General features: G+C 35.0%; 1 protein-coding gene across 3 annotated transcripts in view; it reads left to right on the top strand.

Moving 5' to 3' along the window:
* Nucleotides 1-17,913, top strand: part of LOC102688363 (fragile histidine triad diadenosine triphosphatase) — a 493,799-nt gene that overhangs the window by 380,817 nt on the left and 95,069 nt on the right. For all 3 annotated transcript variants that reach the window (XM_069189317.1, XM_006630661.3, XM_015347081.2), the window contains one exon: nt 10,221-10,289. In XM_069189317.1, the coding sequence (XP_069045418.1) occupies nt 10,221-10,289 (69 nt within the window). The remainder of the gene's footprint in view (nt 1-10,220; nt 10,290-17,913) is intronic.

Here is a 17,913-nt window from a genome sequence, read left to right as displayed (position 1 = left end):
GAATCGTGTTTTGATTTAAATCGTAAATGCGTGTTTAACTATATGTGTTTAAAGGCGATATACTGTATAATAGCGCTGATTCCTATGGAGTGTGTTCCGCCGGGGATTCCAAAAATTTATTTTAAATAAGCTGATAAAGTTTAGACTAACTGTATTCTAGCCTGTATTACAACAGAACATTGGACAATGCAACGTAAATTGCAAAAATGCACTTGGAATCTGTCCAAGCCCTCCTACAAAAATTATTTAAACTGCGACACTGATCATTCATCTCTAAATAAACTTAATTTTATATAGCGTTTTAAGCGAATAGGTAATTAGATTGCTCATAAACCTAATCGCTTTTTCTACATAAACACAACGTGATTGCTCTCTGAAAATGCTTTTCCTTTATATTTAGGCTCAGATTTCAACTATAGATTGAACGTATTATTATAAACTTTCTTGGAAAAATGTATTTAATGTAAACCATGTTTGCTATTAATTCATTTAGGGCTAAAATACGTTCATTGTCTTCCAATCGAGTCGAGTTGACATTGGAAGCTTGGCACACCCGGACTGTTAAACCAACGCATTAGCACGTCAAAGCCCATTGAGGGTATTGAGCCAGTATTGGCTTTAGTATCCCCCCCCCTCTCCCCTCAATTCAATTCAATTCAAGGCGTTTTATTTGCATGACAGATGGGTACAAGCAGTGTTGGGTATGTTTATTGTAACGCTTAGCCGACAGGCACTGTGTAAGAGCCGGCGTACCAGAGCAGCGCACCGAGGGAGCGTCTGCATTTATAACTTAGTTTTTAAAATTAGACAAGCAATATGAAGCATCTCCTTTTACTTTTAAATCCCTTAAATACATTGAGCACAGCTTTCTCACCACTTAAGATTGCTTTTGATACCATCCTTACACAAAGCAGAAGGGAAATCTTAGTGCCTGAGCATAAAAAGAATAGAAGCATACTGCAACGCATGTGAAGTCCATAAACGATGTTAATTTTGGAACTTAAACATACAGTATATGGCTGGTCTCGGTACTTTAAAGAAAACATACACACCAGTATTCCATTTCTCCCTAAACATTTTAAGCATCGAAGTCTTTATCTAACGTGATACCGGAGTCAACAAGCATACTTTTAGAATTTGATTAAAAGGGAATATAATATGGAATCGCGTAAATCAAGAAATTAATAACGATATAATTATATTCATGTTGCAAAAGAACTGCAACGGACATAAAAACTCCCTTGCTTTTAACAGAGCGTTCCATAATTTCTTACTACGAAAATGATTTAAATTGCGACACTTATCATTCAACCAGAGCTCGAAATATCACAAGGATCCTCTAGAGCACAGCAAAGACTGTATTAAAAGAATCACGTATCTCAAGAAATTAATAAGATATAATTATATTTGTGTAATTTGTATAATTTATAATGCCAGCGAACTCTTGTTTTTATGTCCACTATAACTAAAATGAAAAATATATTCCTAAAATGAAAATGATTTACTTTATTTCCCTCACGGGATCAATAAAAGTATCTATCATCTGTCTAAACTATGGGACAGAATTCTGGGGTTTCCCCATACCAGAGATTATGGTAGGGCTTCAGAATGGTGATTGGCTGACACCATCTGACACCCCTCTGATTGGAGAAAAAAGACGTCCTGGTTTGCTATACATACAGTACTGCACCAGGAAGAGGATTTCTGTCTGTTCGAAACGTTTATTTTAAAAGTTTAAGAAGTAAAAACCTTACAGCGTACACAGATTTCGTTATCTTTGTCTTATGCATAATAATATTCACCAATCTGTCTAGCAAATTAATAATAAACTTTATTTTATATAGCGTTTTAAATGAATAAGTAATTAGATTGCTCATAAACCTTGCTTTTTCTTTTTATTTAGGCTCAGATTTCAACTATAGATCGTATTATTAATAACCATAATAACAACCAACCAACAAAAACAACCATATAAACATAATACCAACCAAAAACATAGATAACGACCACAATAAAATCAAATATATCAAACCATTATACTCTCGCAAATTCCTCCAATTATCATAATCCCCCCCTTATGCAAAACCAAACCCTCCTCCCATCCCAGTTTATCCTCTTTATCATCCTCAAAATCTACCTCGATTTTCAACTTAAAGCATTACTGCTTACTGGGTTTTTGAAGGGGGGGGAGGGGTGTCTTTCGCTGGAATTAAACCGGTTTCACAGGTATTTTCAAAGTAGGAAGTACAGTGTTAAGTGGTAGCTGGGCTCCTCCCTCAATAGAATCACTTTAACATGCTAATGCGTTGGTTTAACAGTCCAGGAGTGGCAAGCTTCCAATGTCAACTCGACTCGATTGGAAGACAATGAATGTATTTTAGCCCTAAATGAACTAATAGCAAACATGGTTTACATTAAATACATTTTTCCAAGAAAGTTTATAATAATACGATCTGTAGTTGAAATCTGAGCCTAAATATAAAGGAAAAGCATTTTCAGAGAGCAATCACGCTGTGTTTATGTAGAAAAAGCGATTAGGTTTATGAGCAATCTAATTACCTATTCGCTTAAAACGCTATATAAAATAAAGTTTATTTAGAGATGAATGATCAGTGTCGCAGTTTAAATAATTTTTGTAGGAGGGCTTGAACAGATTCCAAGTGCATTTTTGCAATTTACGTTGCATTGTCCAATGTTCTGTTGTAATACAGGCTAGAATACAGTTAGTCTAAACTTTATCAGCTTATTTAAAATAAATTTTTGGAATCCCCGGCGGAACACACTCCATAGGAATCAGCACTATTATACAGTATATCGCCTTTAAACACATATAGTTAAACACGCATTTACGATTTAAATCAAAACGCGATTCAAATCAATATAAATGTATATTTTGTAACGCATAATTGACTATTCATTGTTATTAAAAAGACTTTAATTCGATCATGTTGTGATATTTAGAAATATAAATTTGTTTGGTGCGAGTGAGGTTTTATTTAATCTCTGACCAAGGGAAACGTTTCATTTTTTCAAAGAAATGTTTGTTAAAAAATAAAGTCATAGTTCCATGGGATTCAATCACCGACCATGTGACATGGGAGTCAGGAAACTTACACACAGCGCCACCGGATTTAATAACGCAATAAAAACGCTATAAAATAATGTGACTAGGCACAGAAAAAGTTTACAGCACAGTACAATAATAAATGCTGACCATGACTTTAGAAGCATAAATTACCTTACACTCAATTTAAACACAAGCTGTCTTTCTGTATGAACCTCTAAGCTGGTTCATACAGAAAATGTAGAAATGCATTAGCCTGATTATGATTAAAAAACACATAATTAAACACGCGTTTGCGATTTAAATCAGAACAGGATTTAAATCAATATAAATGTTTATATTGTAAGGCATACTGTCCAGCCTCCATTTCTCTATAAAAATTTACTCTGTTGCACACACACACACAATAGAAGCAGGAACCGCTGTCAGAAGGGAAGGTGACTATTCATTGTTATCAAAAATGACTTAGAATCGTTCATGTTGCGATATTTTTTAAAATAAAATGTTTGTTAAAAGAAAAGTCCAGCACCAGCTGGATTCCAACACACAACCTGTGCGTTGTTAGTCACGCACGTAGACCAGTAGGCTACAAGACAACTCGCATGAACAGGGAGGCGAAACAGCCCTACACAGCCCTGTCGTAGTACACGAATATAATCATAACGTTATTCAATTCTTTAGATATGCGATTCCATATTATATTCCCTATTAATCAAATTCTAAAAGTATGCTTGTTGACTCCGGTATCACGTTAGTTAAAGACTTCGAAGCTTAAAATGTTTAGTGAGAAATGGAATACTGGTGTGTATTTTTTTCTTTAAAGTACAAAGACCAGCTATATACTGTATGTTTATGTTCCAAAATTAATATAGTTTATGGCCTTCACACACATTACAGTATGCTCCTATTCTTTTTATGCTCAGCTACTAAGATTTCCCTTCAGTGGTAAAATTCAATATCTACAACGGGCACAGTAAAGACGTTTACAGTAAGTCTTTCTACGACCGACCAACAGACCACGAGTGCCCCTGTCGGTCAACCAATCACGTACCGCGTCATCTTGCGTCATGATACGCGACACCGCAGCCAATTACCTGCGGTACGTGTCTGTACCGCGCACTTTGAATGGCTGCATCTGTATGTTGTTTTCTGCTCATGTCCTGCTTACTTTTTTCACTAATCTAAAAGTGTGGTCAAAAGTCTCTAATAATATGAAGCTTTTACTGATTTTTACAAATTATAGGAACTAAACTTTTTGTTATTTCTTTTATTTGCTTCTTGCATTATAATAACAATAATACCAGACACATTTTCATCATGCTCATATAATTTTTATACTTTAATCTATAAAATCCAAATTGTGCATAATTTGTAGTTAGTTTTGATTAATCGGTTTCTACTGATAGTTATGACTTTGACATCTTTACATGGTTACAACTTTTCAATGTTTTCTTTGCTATTGCATGTGTCTGCACCCCTGTGCAGTGAAATGAAGTCTCGGGAACAGAACTAATTTTGCCTTGAAAATAACCAGCCATTATTGTGTAAAGGGAGAATTTTCCTGAACACACTGAATGTCCTTTTAGTGAAGAATTCAGTTTGCTCCCAGTACAATAGCTTTTTAAATACATGTGCTTTAAGATTGCTGTTTTGTGTTTCCATTTGATGAATAATATGAAAGTGTTTTTCTTCAAAGATTCCTGAAGTTAGATGGTTAGTAAATAATGCATGTATTATGCAAATTAACTTACTAAATTCTCACTTTGTATTCTGACAAAGATGTTACTACTGAACTTCTGAGCATGCTACCTTGCTTGTAAACTAGGATAAGCTCTTGGCTGTGCTTTTTATTTATTTTGGATTTTTATTATTTTCTGTTTATTAAGCAAGCTTGATGAAACGTGATTAACAAGTATGCAACAGGGTTATTTTGCCAAAACTTACTTATTATACATCTACAGCACATAGCAAGATGTATGTATAAATAGCAGTCAGCTGTTGGATCAGTATTGGTCAACCACTTAGTAAACACATAGATGACTATGAAGCATTTTAAAAAGCTTTAGTTTAAAAGAAGAAACATATTTCTTGCGTAATACATTTAAAATTGAAATAGTTTACAATTGAATTGGAAATTTCATTTATAATTGAAATTGAAATAGTTATAACATTCAAATAGTTATACTATTTGCATCCTGCACCAGAGTAAATATGTTTTAGCAAGCCATAAACTGTCATACACTCCATGGCTATTTACTGTAACTACAAACTGTCTTACTGTATAAATTGTGTAGCTTTATTGCTGAAATATAAAATGTAATATTAATATAATATTCTTGTCTAATTGTATGTGCTTGTGTAGATGATAAATTATGTTAATAGGATCCTCGGGCTATTTTTAATAAAGATATTCAAACTTGGCCCGGACTAAACTCTCAATAATATTAATCTTATTACTTTATTCAGAGAATTAGTTTACAATTCTGCTGCTCAGTTAAGCCTACTAAATTAGTCATTGATAAACTGAAAGCCTTCTATTACACAGTATAAATATAATAGAAGAATAGCCATTTTGAAAGAAAGCCACAAAACTGCAGGATTCTTCCAAGTTAACAATAGTGTATTGTACATCGTGAAACATTAAGCATAAATGCAGTATCACACATTAAAGAATCAAAAATTGTAACCAGTGTTCTGGTAAATGTAAACATATTTTTAATGTTGGAGGAAACTAAATATAAATTTCAGCTCAAAGTCCAAAAAGCAATTCCCCAATTAACTGAATATAAGGATATGATCTGCTAGATCCACCTACTTCTCTCACATCATTGAAAATAACAATAACAACCTCAGACTTCTTTTCTCCACCATCAACAGACTTGTAAAGCCAAACCGCCCCACCATCTTACCTGCCTCATAGCAACGTTGCCACACTTTAGATTTCTTTAGCTCCAAGATTGACAACACCTGCATCACATTCTCTCCACAGCGCATGTCACTTCCACATTTCTTCCCTACTTACATAACTGGTTCCCTTCTTTCTAACTTCTCTCTTCTTGACTCTGCATCCATCAATAAACTGTTTTAACATATGAAATCCACCACCTGTATATTAGACTGTATTCCTACCCCTTTATTTCAGTCCTGTTTCACTTCTCTCTGCCCTATTGTCCTCAATATAATAAATTAATCCTCATTTTTCTTGATTTCATTGTTGCTTTTGACACTGTTAACCATGGCTCGATACTGGGCCCCCTGCTTTTCAGCATTTACATGTTTCCACTTTGTCAGCTTTTAAAATCACATGGACTCAACTATCATTTGTACACTGTATGGATGATAGGGCTTCGGTTCTGTTATACCCCAAAGTTCTGGAGCTCTCTCCCCAAGGATATCAGAGAGTCACCTTCTATAAACTTCAAATCTAGACTCAAACCTTCTTTAGAAGAGCCTTTATTTAATTGGTTTTGTTCTTTACCCTTCTGCTTCTACTGTATTCAGTACTCCTATCTACTGTGTCCTCCCATTGTGTATTCTAATTGTGCGTATGTTGTATTTTTTTCTTTTCCATTGTTTGTTATCGTTCTGTAAGGTGCTTTTCAAAAACTTTAAAGATGCTGTATAAAATAAATGTTATTATTATTTTAACTGAATCTGACTCAGCAGAAAATGTAGTGCAAAAGTGATTGTGATTTCAGAGAAATCTACCTTCAAGGTTCCTTCAGTGTGACTGAGATTATAGTCTGAGAAGTGCATTCAATGGTTTTGATGGAATTCACACATTTTTCAGTTTATAAAACAAACCAAGTAATTCTGACAAATGTTGACACGTACCAATGCTGAGTCTTACATACTGTACCTGCGTCTAAACTATGTTCGGAAAAAGAATAACTGTGTGGATACTGTTGACTTGCAGCTGCTATCTCAGTTTATTGATTCATCACCATAACCATTAGGAAAATAAAAATAATTTGGTAACTTAATTTTCTAATTTTATGTTACTTATGTTACTTTGTAATTGCTAATATTATGAATGTTCACATACTCGAGGAAGAGAGGATGTTTCAGAAGCAAGACTTTAAGCAGTCAATTCTTTCACTTTGCGACAAATTGAAGGGATTAGATTGTAAATTAACAGAAAACTAAGAACTCTGTAGAATCAAGGAATTTCAAAGGATGGGAAACTCTCCTTTGTGTGAACAATTTAAATATGTCAGTTTGTCTGAAAGCTCAGAATTCCTTTTCTTGTATTTGTCTAACGTGAATTGCCTTGGCATTGTTTCTGATTTGATTAATTAAATGATTTGTTGTATTCCCAGCCTACCATCAATGTACCTTACAATGGTTGATTGTAATTTTGTGAAATTCTTTTTATTTAAGTCACATCAAAGTTAAACGGATTTTGTTCAGCTTTGAACACATTACAAAGACATTAATGTCACTTTCTATTGTGCTTTATTGCTTTTATGCAGCCAATGAACATGTAAAAAAGTCTTCAATAATTATAGTAGGAGTGCAATAACCTACATTATGAAACGTTGAAATACAAGTCTTAATTCAGTCAGACTGATTAAATGGACATCTTTATTAAGTATCAATTTTTTGTCTCTCATCTAATGAATACAGTACTAAATGTTAGATATTTTCTTTATATGACTCCTTCAAACTTCTTTAAAAGATTACATGCTGACAATCAAAAGAAATGTATCATTCTATACATGTGTTTTTTTAAATACAGATATTGAATATTGATTATATATATAGCATAACTTAATTGATTAATTGATCATTTATTGCTATGATATACTTGAGTATTGCATAAGTTGACTATTAGTGCATAAGCACCTTTTCACCTTCACCTCTTTAATGTTTTGATTGGGCACAGGTGATTAGGTGATTTAACCTGTTGAATAGCAAGCCTGGTGAAAATCAAGAAAAAAGAGAAAAGACAAAACATATTATCAGTGGCCTATCTCTGAAGAGACACCTTCAAGACATTGGTAATGTACAGTATATTGGAGGCTGGAGCACATCTGTTTACTCTCGCTTGCAGACTTGAGTATTCGCTGCCAGCAATTTCTAACCTAGCAAGATCATAGGGCATGATCTGGGAGACCACAAGTCTTGTGATGGTATGGGCAGGAGTGCCTAGTCTCTACAGAGCTTCTCTTGTAGAGGAGTGATTGATGGCAACTTGACTGCACAAATGATCAATTCCTATGACCTTACTTCCTGCCTTTCTTGCAAGCTTGTTCCTGACAACATTCAAACGTGACACATTTTCTATTGCCGCTCAAGCAGCAGCTTTTTTTCCAAGATGAGAATGTGATAGTTAACCTGGTGATGCCCTAGTTTCTCAACCTGAACCATACTGAGCATTGGTGGACTGAGATGATTTTACATGTGGTATCTAGGGTTCAGAGAACAGGCATTTCCCATATCTATGAGAGGAATCAGACACAGCCCCACAATACATCATTTGCAATCTGGTCCAAGGCACATGTTACATATATGCAGCTTGCATCGCTCCTACCTGTTGCCACACACTGTGATTTACACAATAGACCCATCTTCATATCAAGTATTGATCAGCATAGTTAATTTATGTACAGTGTATGTCAGATTTATTCAAAAACTGTCTTTGCACCTACTGAAATGTTGTTGTCCTTTTTCTGATAACATTGTGAATTTGTTGCAGTTATAGGTGATATTTATTTTAATGATTAGTTTATTTCTAAAATTAGGCATATTGAAATGTACAATGAAATGCTAAGACATCCCTTAAAAACACTATGCACATATTTTATCAGTTACACAGAAGATATTGCTGTTTGGAATAATTTCAGAGAAAACAACAAAGTTAATACCAGGGAGCTGAATGTCTAAGTGCTGAACTGTGTTGAATCTTGAAAAGGTATTAACCAAGCCAATTCAGGAGCAACATCTGGGCCAATATTAAACCGGAGATGTGAAGACTAGAGGAGGGTATGCGTTTCAGACTCGAGGTGCAAAGCACTGGACTGCCGTGGCATATTGTTGAAACAGGATTCCTTCTATCCTTTAACAAATGGTAGAAAGAAATCCTCTGATTATCCTCAAATCCTTAGTTGGCTATAAGTAACCATGTAAGCAAGATGGGCAAAATGGCCTCTTCTCGGTTTTCTTTTGTTCTTTACTTTAAAGCTTATTGTCTGTGTGATCATAGGAATTCTATGTTCTTGCTTCTCTTTAGAGGTTATTTTCCAGACAAACTTACTGTCAGGCACAAATATATTTCTGGCATACTGTTCTGAGAATTTCTCTCTGATTTTCACTGGACCGATAGTTAAAGTGACAAAACAAGTCCAAAGAGAAGTATCATCAGAGCACTATAGTATAATAGTAGAAATGCTCATCCTCTTTCATGTTGTGCTGGGAGGTGTGCAGAGCTCAGTACTGTGCAGTTTTAACTGCTTGAAAATGTTAAAACAAAGTATCAAAACTGTCACCACACAAATGAAGAGGCTATGAGAACTGCACAAAATGGTGTCCTTTAATAGTTGTTATTAAACATTATAGTAGAAGGTGTTTCTTTAAGGTGCTTTTTCAGTTCTCCAGCAGGCAATGCAATCTGCAGATGGTGTAATGAAAATTATGAATTAGAAGGGGTATGTTGGAAAGCTTGAGCATTGTCAATTCAAGGTAGTGATATGTGATATGTAAAGTATATATTTTTATTTTTTAATTGACTTACTAAAATATACTTGCAGAAAATGAGAGAGCCTGTGATGTACAATGCACTATTATTATTATACATGGACCATGGAAGTTACTGTAATCACATTAATCACTGTGATGTGTATTTCTGATGTGTAGTGTAGTGAAAGAATTGTTCTAAGAGAATTGCTAAATATTTCTTATAAAGTCAATTTAAATTTTAAAGGTCTGAAAAAACACAGCCTTTCATCAAATCTAGTCTCCTCTGCCTTGAAATTATTTAATAAAATCTAGCAGATTTGCTAGTACTGCTCGCAGACTGCGAGTTTTAAAACAAACCTATCAGTTTTATCTGTGATGAACACTTCCTGTATATGGTAAAAAGAAAAACATGGTCTTGTTGCATTATGTTTCCTTCTATGTACTGTATATTAAATCTTCTCAATAACTTGTTTTTCAGCATGTGCATGTCCACATTCTTCCAAGAAAGGCTGGTGACTTTGAGAAAAATGACAATGTCTATGATGAGGTAGGCCCCCTGTGTTTTTCTAGATACTGTTTCTTGCTGATGTACAGTATGTGCAAAAATGTTCACCTTATAACTATCTTTTAAGTCAGTATGCAAAGAGAAATTAAATATCTGAACTTAATGCTAAATATTTAAAAATATGTTTTAATACATTCTAGTTGTAATGTATACAACTAGGTATAACAAGTTTCATATTAGAATATTTGTTTTGAACGTGTTCCATGCTTTTATTTTGTTTTTTTAAGAGTTTTCTTAAAGGCATCATTGTAATTTTATTTTTCTGTCTTCTTAATGTGCACTGGCTGTTTGATTTATTGTACAGCTGTCCTCCACGTATTTATAATTTGTATGAAAAGTTTTTAAGCAACTTGCCTACAGTCAATTCAACAGTTACTTTCTACTTTCAGAAACTAAACAACAAAAGTGTTTAGAATGTAATTTTATTAATGATGTCTAAAGGATGGAAGTTAAGCAATATTCCCCCGCAGGAGATGAGGGAGAAACAGAACACTCTGTCATCAGTGTTGCACTGGCAAAATATAAATAGTTTTTTTTTTAATTTGCATTTGAAACCATTTGGGATACTCTGAAACAGGCTCTGCCATTTATATATTTCTGTCACTTTTCAAAACATTAATATATTTCTGGGTATTATTCTGCTTTCAAATAAATAATTATTGAGTGTTATTATCAGTCATGTCATTTTGGTTCCACTAGTGATTGTATAATAATATACAATATGTGTTTTTTTCTTTATATTAAAGACCAAGACACATTTTTCAATGGAATGCTAAACCTTAAGCCTTACAGGTATTTAGAGATTTGGTTTATTTAGAATAGTTTGTAAATAAACATGTAATAGACTAAATAGCCTTCAACATTTCACCCTATTAAAGCCTTCAGAATTCAGATAGCCTTGTTAAATAGATTGTTAATGAACAAAGAAATTATTGATCGCCTGTGGACCCATACTATAAAATAAACAAAGCTAATTACCTAACTGTTTGGTTAATGACTATTTTAATCATTACCCGTGCCCTTCTTGGCAATGAGAGTCATTAGGCTGCTGTGGCAGCCAACAAAATATCAAAGGCAAATGTTTTGTGTTGTGTTGGGAATAGGGCTCTGGAGTACAGTTTTATTTGTCAGGTTATGTAGATACTGTATAAAGCCACATTACTGTACACTGAGGCAACTTGGTCATAAAAATCCTGTCCCACTTCTCAGTATGTTACAGGAGATGCAGCGTTCGATATTCTTTTATTTTTTCTTGTATGTAGAACAACAAACTTTTTAATTGAGGTTGACCAGTGTTATCTGAAGAAGTGTCAGTAAATAATTTCAGTGTTTTACTTCTGGTGGTGCAGCAAAAGTGAAAATCTCTTATCTAGCAGTGATTTTAATTTAAAATGTGCTGTTAATAATGATAATAATAATTAATAATTATTAACAAGCCCACCTTATAGGATTGCAATAGGTTGATTAGCTCATGTAATATAAGGATCTCCTTTTTAGACTGCTCTGTACACCCATTACAAACCACTAGGAAAGAGGTATCTTGGTGACTCAGAATGAAACTGTAAATTAGAAGTGGTTTGAGGGCTTCTGAGGTGGTAACCTGTATTATAAAACTATTGCAGAACATTCTCTACTGTGGATACTGTTTGAATCTCCTGTTGTATGAAGAACTGACACCCTGTTGTTTTCTGTTCTGATAAATGCATTTAAATACGGCAATGGATAAAGATTATTATTTCACTGACCTTTTTACGAGCAGCTGGACTATTGCTTTCTCTTAGGTGTTGTCCACATTCCTCCTGCTTGTTTTCATCTTCAACATTTGCTATAATAGCCCTGGATTTAAAAGCCGTTCTTTCCTATATTTAGAATAATTAAACAACATCAAACAAAGGTCTAATATTTAATCTTAAACTAATTTTATGCTTAGGTTTTAAAATTGGTCCTATAACTCAAGGAATGCTGAAATACAAGCAGCTAATGTTATATATCAGTGGCTCAGAATTACCAGCTTCTGTTATTGAACTATCACAGGATTAAAACTATAAACAGGTTTTGTTGGTAACTCGTAATATTATAGCTATAATATTAATAGCTCTCCCAAGTGGGCATTATGAGTCAATTGTTGCCTTTGACCTCACCTTATAACACTTTAACTATCACTTTGGTTGTTACCTATAGTGCCTACTGAGCTGTGAAATGATGCTCAAAGATATAAATGTAATTACTGTGAAAAACTGAATGCTGAATGCTTTTGTTTAAGATTTGAGTTACCAAATTGTGTTCCTTTGCTAATATGAGACTTAAAGTGTATTATCAATATCTGTCTTTTTGAGTACCTTGTCCTTTATGTATTAACCCTTCTGCATGAACCCTGCATTCCCTATCATCTGCTTCATTCCAGGAGCTCTTGGCAGTCAGTGCATTTTCACAAATGCCTGATACCAGCAATTGAAGACTTAATCTTCGATGAGACATTTATTTTAATATATCAAACAACACTTACATGAACATATATTTACAGTACATGTGCTGTGTCTGTATTCATTCTGTTGCTTTTTCAAACAACTCTGACAAGTTTGTTAAACAAGACTGTTTTGCCTGTAAAGTATCTCCTAGATTCCTCTGACTACTGTATGCAGATGATCTGCTTTAGTTCTAATTATATCAATTCTATAATTCTGTGTGTAACAGAACTAAGAAATATCATTGTGTCATTGCTTGGTTTAGATTTATTAACCCTTGTAACAGAGAGATGCTCCTGTACATTAGAAATGTTCAAATCAATGGAAAACCCTCTTTTGTGACTGTTATTAATGACTTTTCATTTTTCCATGCACAATTTGTAGGATAACATCAGGATCTAGAGGTTTATTTCTTGTTTTTTACAAGTTTTATCTTCTGCACTATACTATTTACTGTAACGCTATAGATCTTATCTCCACCACATGTCAAGAACCAGAGACCAGTATCTAGACAGAACCTTTCTCCTCCCTGTACTTTACATGTAAGTCAGGGTCTCTACTACACCCCTGCTCCTTGGCTCTCACACATTGCTGGAGGCTAGCCGATAGTTAGACCCTCTTATCACTCTGTACTTCCTGCTTAGAGTGAGGGTCTTCCAGTCCTGAATCTCTGGACTTCACTCATATTCACTAGCTCTATTACACACACATATTACTTTAACTCACATAAACATTTAACTTGCATATAGACTTTTTACTCACAGCTTCAACAACCCGTTCCTTCAGCACGCCTCTAGAAAAGGCTGATTACAGAACATTAAAGCCTCATGGTCCGGGTCCCTTGTTCTTACTCCCCTTCTGGAGGAAAAGCTTCAGCTGCTTTGCTTGCTTGCTTCCCATATCACACACAACCAACCACCTTCTGCAGAACAAGTGACTGCTGCAGATGCAGCCATTCAAAGTGCGCGGTACAGACACGTACTGGAGGTAATTGGCTACGGAGTCGCGCATTGTGATGCGCGTTGACGCAAAATACCGCGTCACGTTAGTTAAAGACTTCGATGCTTAAAATGTTTAGGGAGAAATGGAATACTGGTGTGTATGTTTTCTTTAAAGTACCGAGACCAGCCATATACTGTATGTTTAAGTTCCAAAATTAATATCGTTTATGGCCTTCACACGCGTTACAGTATGCTCCTATTCTTTTTATGCTCAGGTACTAAGATTTCCCTTCAGTGGTAAAATTCCATATAAATATTCAATACTTAAACGGGCACAGTTAAGACATTAAATATACATATACATACTGTATACAGTACAGTTTGCATACAGTAATATGTTTATGTTCCTAAATCAATCTCTTTTATGAGCATGTGAATGGCATGGTGAATCAGTTCTCAAAAATTACTGTACTTTGCATGATTGGAAACAAATGCGTGATTGTGAAATGCTGTGGTGTTACTTTTACAAAGACGGTCAATGAAAAAAAGAATGTGGACCAGGGCAATACTTTGAGTTTACAGCTTGTCCAAGGAAATTCATTATTAATACTATTAGTAATATCTTCGTTAAAGACTTTGATGGCGACAGCTCAAACATGAGAGGTTGAGCTTTATTAGCTCCACCTTGCGGAAATTCCGGATACTATTATTTTACTTGCGGTATTATAGGATAATTTACGGTAACTCGCAGTAGACTGCGTAAAGCGCACCGCAAAATAATGCGGTATTGTCCGCTTTATTTTAAATTGCTGCATCTGTATATACATATCGAGACGCGCTCACACACTATAGACCAGGTCACTCACATTACCATGTAGACAACTACACAAACAACAAACCACTGTGGTAGCTACCAGCCTCTTGTTTGATAAGCAGATGCCCCACAGCTACACCATGATACCTGCATGCTTACATCATACCAACAGCTTATCAAGAATCACTGTCACACACAGACCAACACACAAACCTGTCACTTTTTTTCTCTCTCCGCTTCAGCTCAGCCAGGCCTTCTGCCTTGCCCTGCAGTGCAAATTACACTACCCGCTGCACTTCATGTTCTCAGATACAGACTGACTTTGCTCTGCCTACAAGAAAGTATGCTGCCTTTTTTTCATATTACTGCATACAGCTGTAGCTCATTGAATCACAGACTTACTACAGCTACAGCTACAGTCACTCAGAAACACATTTTTGAAGGAGATGCTCAGCTTTTAAGCAAACACAAAAGATGAGATTGTACATTTTTTGCTGCTTCCCCTTTCAAACGTAATACATCTATCACTGGATATCAGTCTCTCAAACAGTCCATTAGCATTATACTCACACACAGGGCATGGATGTACATACCACATAACTTCATCTATGCCTGAACAACTTCATTAACTTCAAGTGCACACCTGAGCCCCTGTCATGCATTTCATCTGTAAATATTTCAGGCTGGCTGCTGTTATATATGGCTGCTCATAGTTATATATAAGCTAAAGAAAACAATCTTTTGTTGCCTATTTCATAAATATAAATTATAATTGACATAATAAATCACATAGAGTGAAATCCTTTGAATGTCACATTCCACAAATTACAGCATTTCATTAAAAAGCTCCTCATAAAAGAGTGGTACTCGATAACAAAACCTTCAGGCTCAATAAATAAAATATGCATCATAGAAAAGCTGCGCATCTGTTACTAATTGAGATACTGATCAGTACTATTTTCACAGCTTTTTGGATCTTGATCTGCCTACACAAATGTTACAATATTTTTAATAAAACATTTGTAAGATAAATCAACACAGAATGCTAAAATACATTTTTATAAGGATTCTTTTGTCTTTCCATTATTCTACAATCTGCTGTTTGAAAACAGGAAAGCCAAGCAACTTCATACTGGGCTGGTATTTTTGGGACAGATAAACCATTAAATTTGTGACAAAAATGTAGGTCCTGCCTACCAAGATGCCAGGCTGACCTGCACATTCTAAATGTCTCAAAATCTTCTTTTGAACAGCTGTATCTCCTAAATTTTAAGTTGTCAAGATTAATTAACAACCAAAAGTTTTCAAATTTACTGGAAGATGGAGGAGACTTTTTAAAATGTTACGTTTAGGGGTTACAACAAGTCTAATTACAAATTTGACCATAGAATGATTTTACTTAGTTTATGTAGCAGATCACATCCAAAAATAGCCTTAGGTAATTGGTTATTGACATTGCAGCCTTTGTCACTGAAAATAAACTTTTTTCCCACCTGCTAATCACCTTCGTTGGTATTTTCACTATGTATCACAAGCTACTGTAATTAGCTTTAAGGATGGAGAAAAGGGTTGAAATACAGTCCCAGGAAGACCAAATGTAAAAAAAAAGGTTTCTTGAGTCCTGAGGGATAGAAAAGTATTAAATTTGATTGAACATGCAGTCACCTTAAAAAGTTCAATCCAGTAATAAAATACAAAGACTCTTATGTATAAAAATAAGAATTTTATTTGATGTTTTCCTACAAATTAACGCACCAACAGTTCAAAATAATGACACCTGACTATATGCATCAAAATATTACTATATATGCAAATTAATTCAGTTGGTAAAAGGTTCTGAATACTAATCAAAACATTTCGCACAGGAAATAATAACAGCTGCTAGACACGAATATGATGAGTAATAGGCATCTCTTTCTGCAATCAAGTTATTGGTAAAGTGGCAAACTGATCAGCAAGTTCAGCTGTGTGATGATTAAGAAAGTGAGCAAAATAGAACAATAAAAATCACAAACTACAAGGTAGGAATTGTTGTATAGTTTTCAGCCCACACAGATGACAATAACCAGGCAAGAGCCATGCAGTACATACAGTATGTGATCATGTCTCCCACTAGCTGATACACATTCCAAAAATCAAACTTTATTCATTCATGGTGTTCCACTTATATTTACAGTACAGTACATTATTTATCTATACTGTATATGAACCTACTATAGATATTCTATATACCTGATCAGACAACCCAGATCCCCTGGAAAGATGAAATATGATTAAATACAATGCCTTCAGAAAGTATTCACCCCCCATTTATAGTTTCTTGTTCTGCTGTGTTGCAAAGTCAAATTAATTTAAATGGGAGTTTTTTCCACTCATGTAGAAGTAATTCTCTATAATGTTAAAATGAAATAAAGTATTTAGATGTCTTGAGGATTACATTAAAAATAAAAATCTGAAAATTACTTAATTGATAAGTATTCACCCCCTTTGTTTTAACGACCTACTGTAAATTAGGTGAGGTATTCAATTATCTTGAGAGATATCACACTAAATACATTAACAAGGTACACCTGTGTTCATTTCAAATCCACCTGTGTTCAATTGCTTGACTGCACAATAAATATCACTGACTTTGTGTGATCTCGCAACTTAAACAGCAGATTAATAATAATAATAATAATAATAATTGCTTACACTTATATAGCGCTTTTCTGGACACTCCACTCAAAGCGCTTTACAGGTAATGGGGACTCCCCTCCACCACCACCAATGTGCAGCATCCACCTGGATGATGCGACGGCAGCCATAGTGCGCCAGAACGCTCACCACACATCAGCTATCAGTGGGGAGGAGAGCAGAGTAATGTAGCCAATTCATAGAGGGGGATTATTAGGAGGCCATGATGGGGTAAAGGCCAGGGGGGAAATTTGGCCAGGACACCGGGGTTACACCCCTACTCTTTTCGAGAAGCGCCCTGGGATTAGATCAGTTCTGCTGTCATGAAGACCAAGGAGCTGCTCGTGGAACTTCGAGATGAAATTGTTAGGAGGACAAAACCTGGAGAAGGTTATAAAAAGATTGGCAAAGTGTTGAATCTTCCTAGGAGCACCGTTGAAGTCCATTGTAACAAAACGGATAAAACAGATCAGGCTGTCCTACCAAATTGAGCAACAGGACAAGAAGGGCAGTTCTCAAAGAAGTGACCAAGAGGCCAGCTACAACAGAGTTACAGAGCTCTTTGGCAGAAATGGGAGAAACTGTCCAGACATCAACAATCTGTTCAGCACTTCACAGATTCGGCCTCTCTGGGAGAGTGGCTAGAAGGAAGCCACTTCTGAGAAAGGCCAACATTAAGTCATGCCTGGAGTTTTCTAGAAGCCATGTGA

Source organism: Lepisosteus oculatus, chromosome 4 (assembly GCF_040954835.1).
Source record: "Lepisosteus oculatus isolate fLepOcu1 chromosome 4, fLepOcu1.hap2, whole genome shotgun sequence".
In the NCBI taxonomy this organism is placed as follows: domain Eukaryota; kingdom Metazoa; phylum Chordata; class Actinopteri; order Semionotiformes; family Lepisosteidae; genus Lepisosteus; species Lepisosteus oculatus.
The sequence above is the reverse complement of the archived record's forward strand: the minus strand, read 5'-3'. Positions and strand labels throughout refer to the sequence as shown.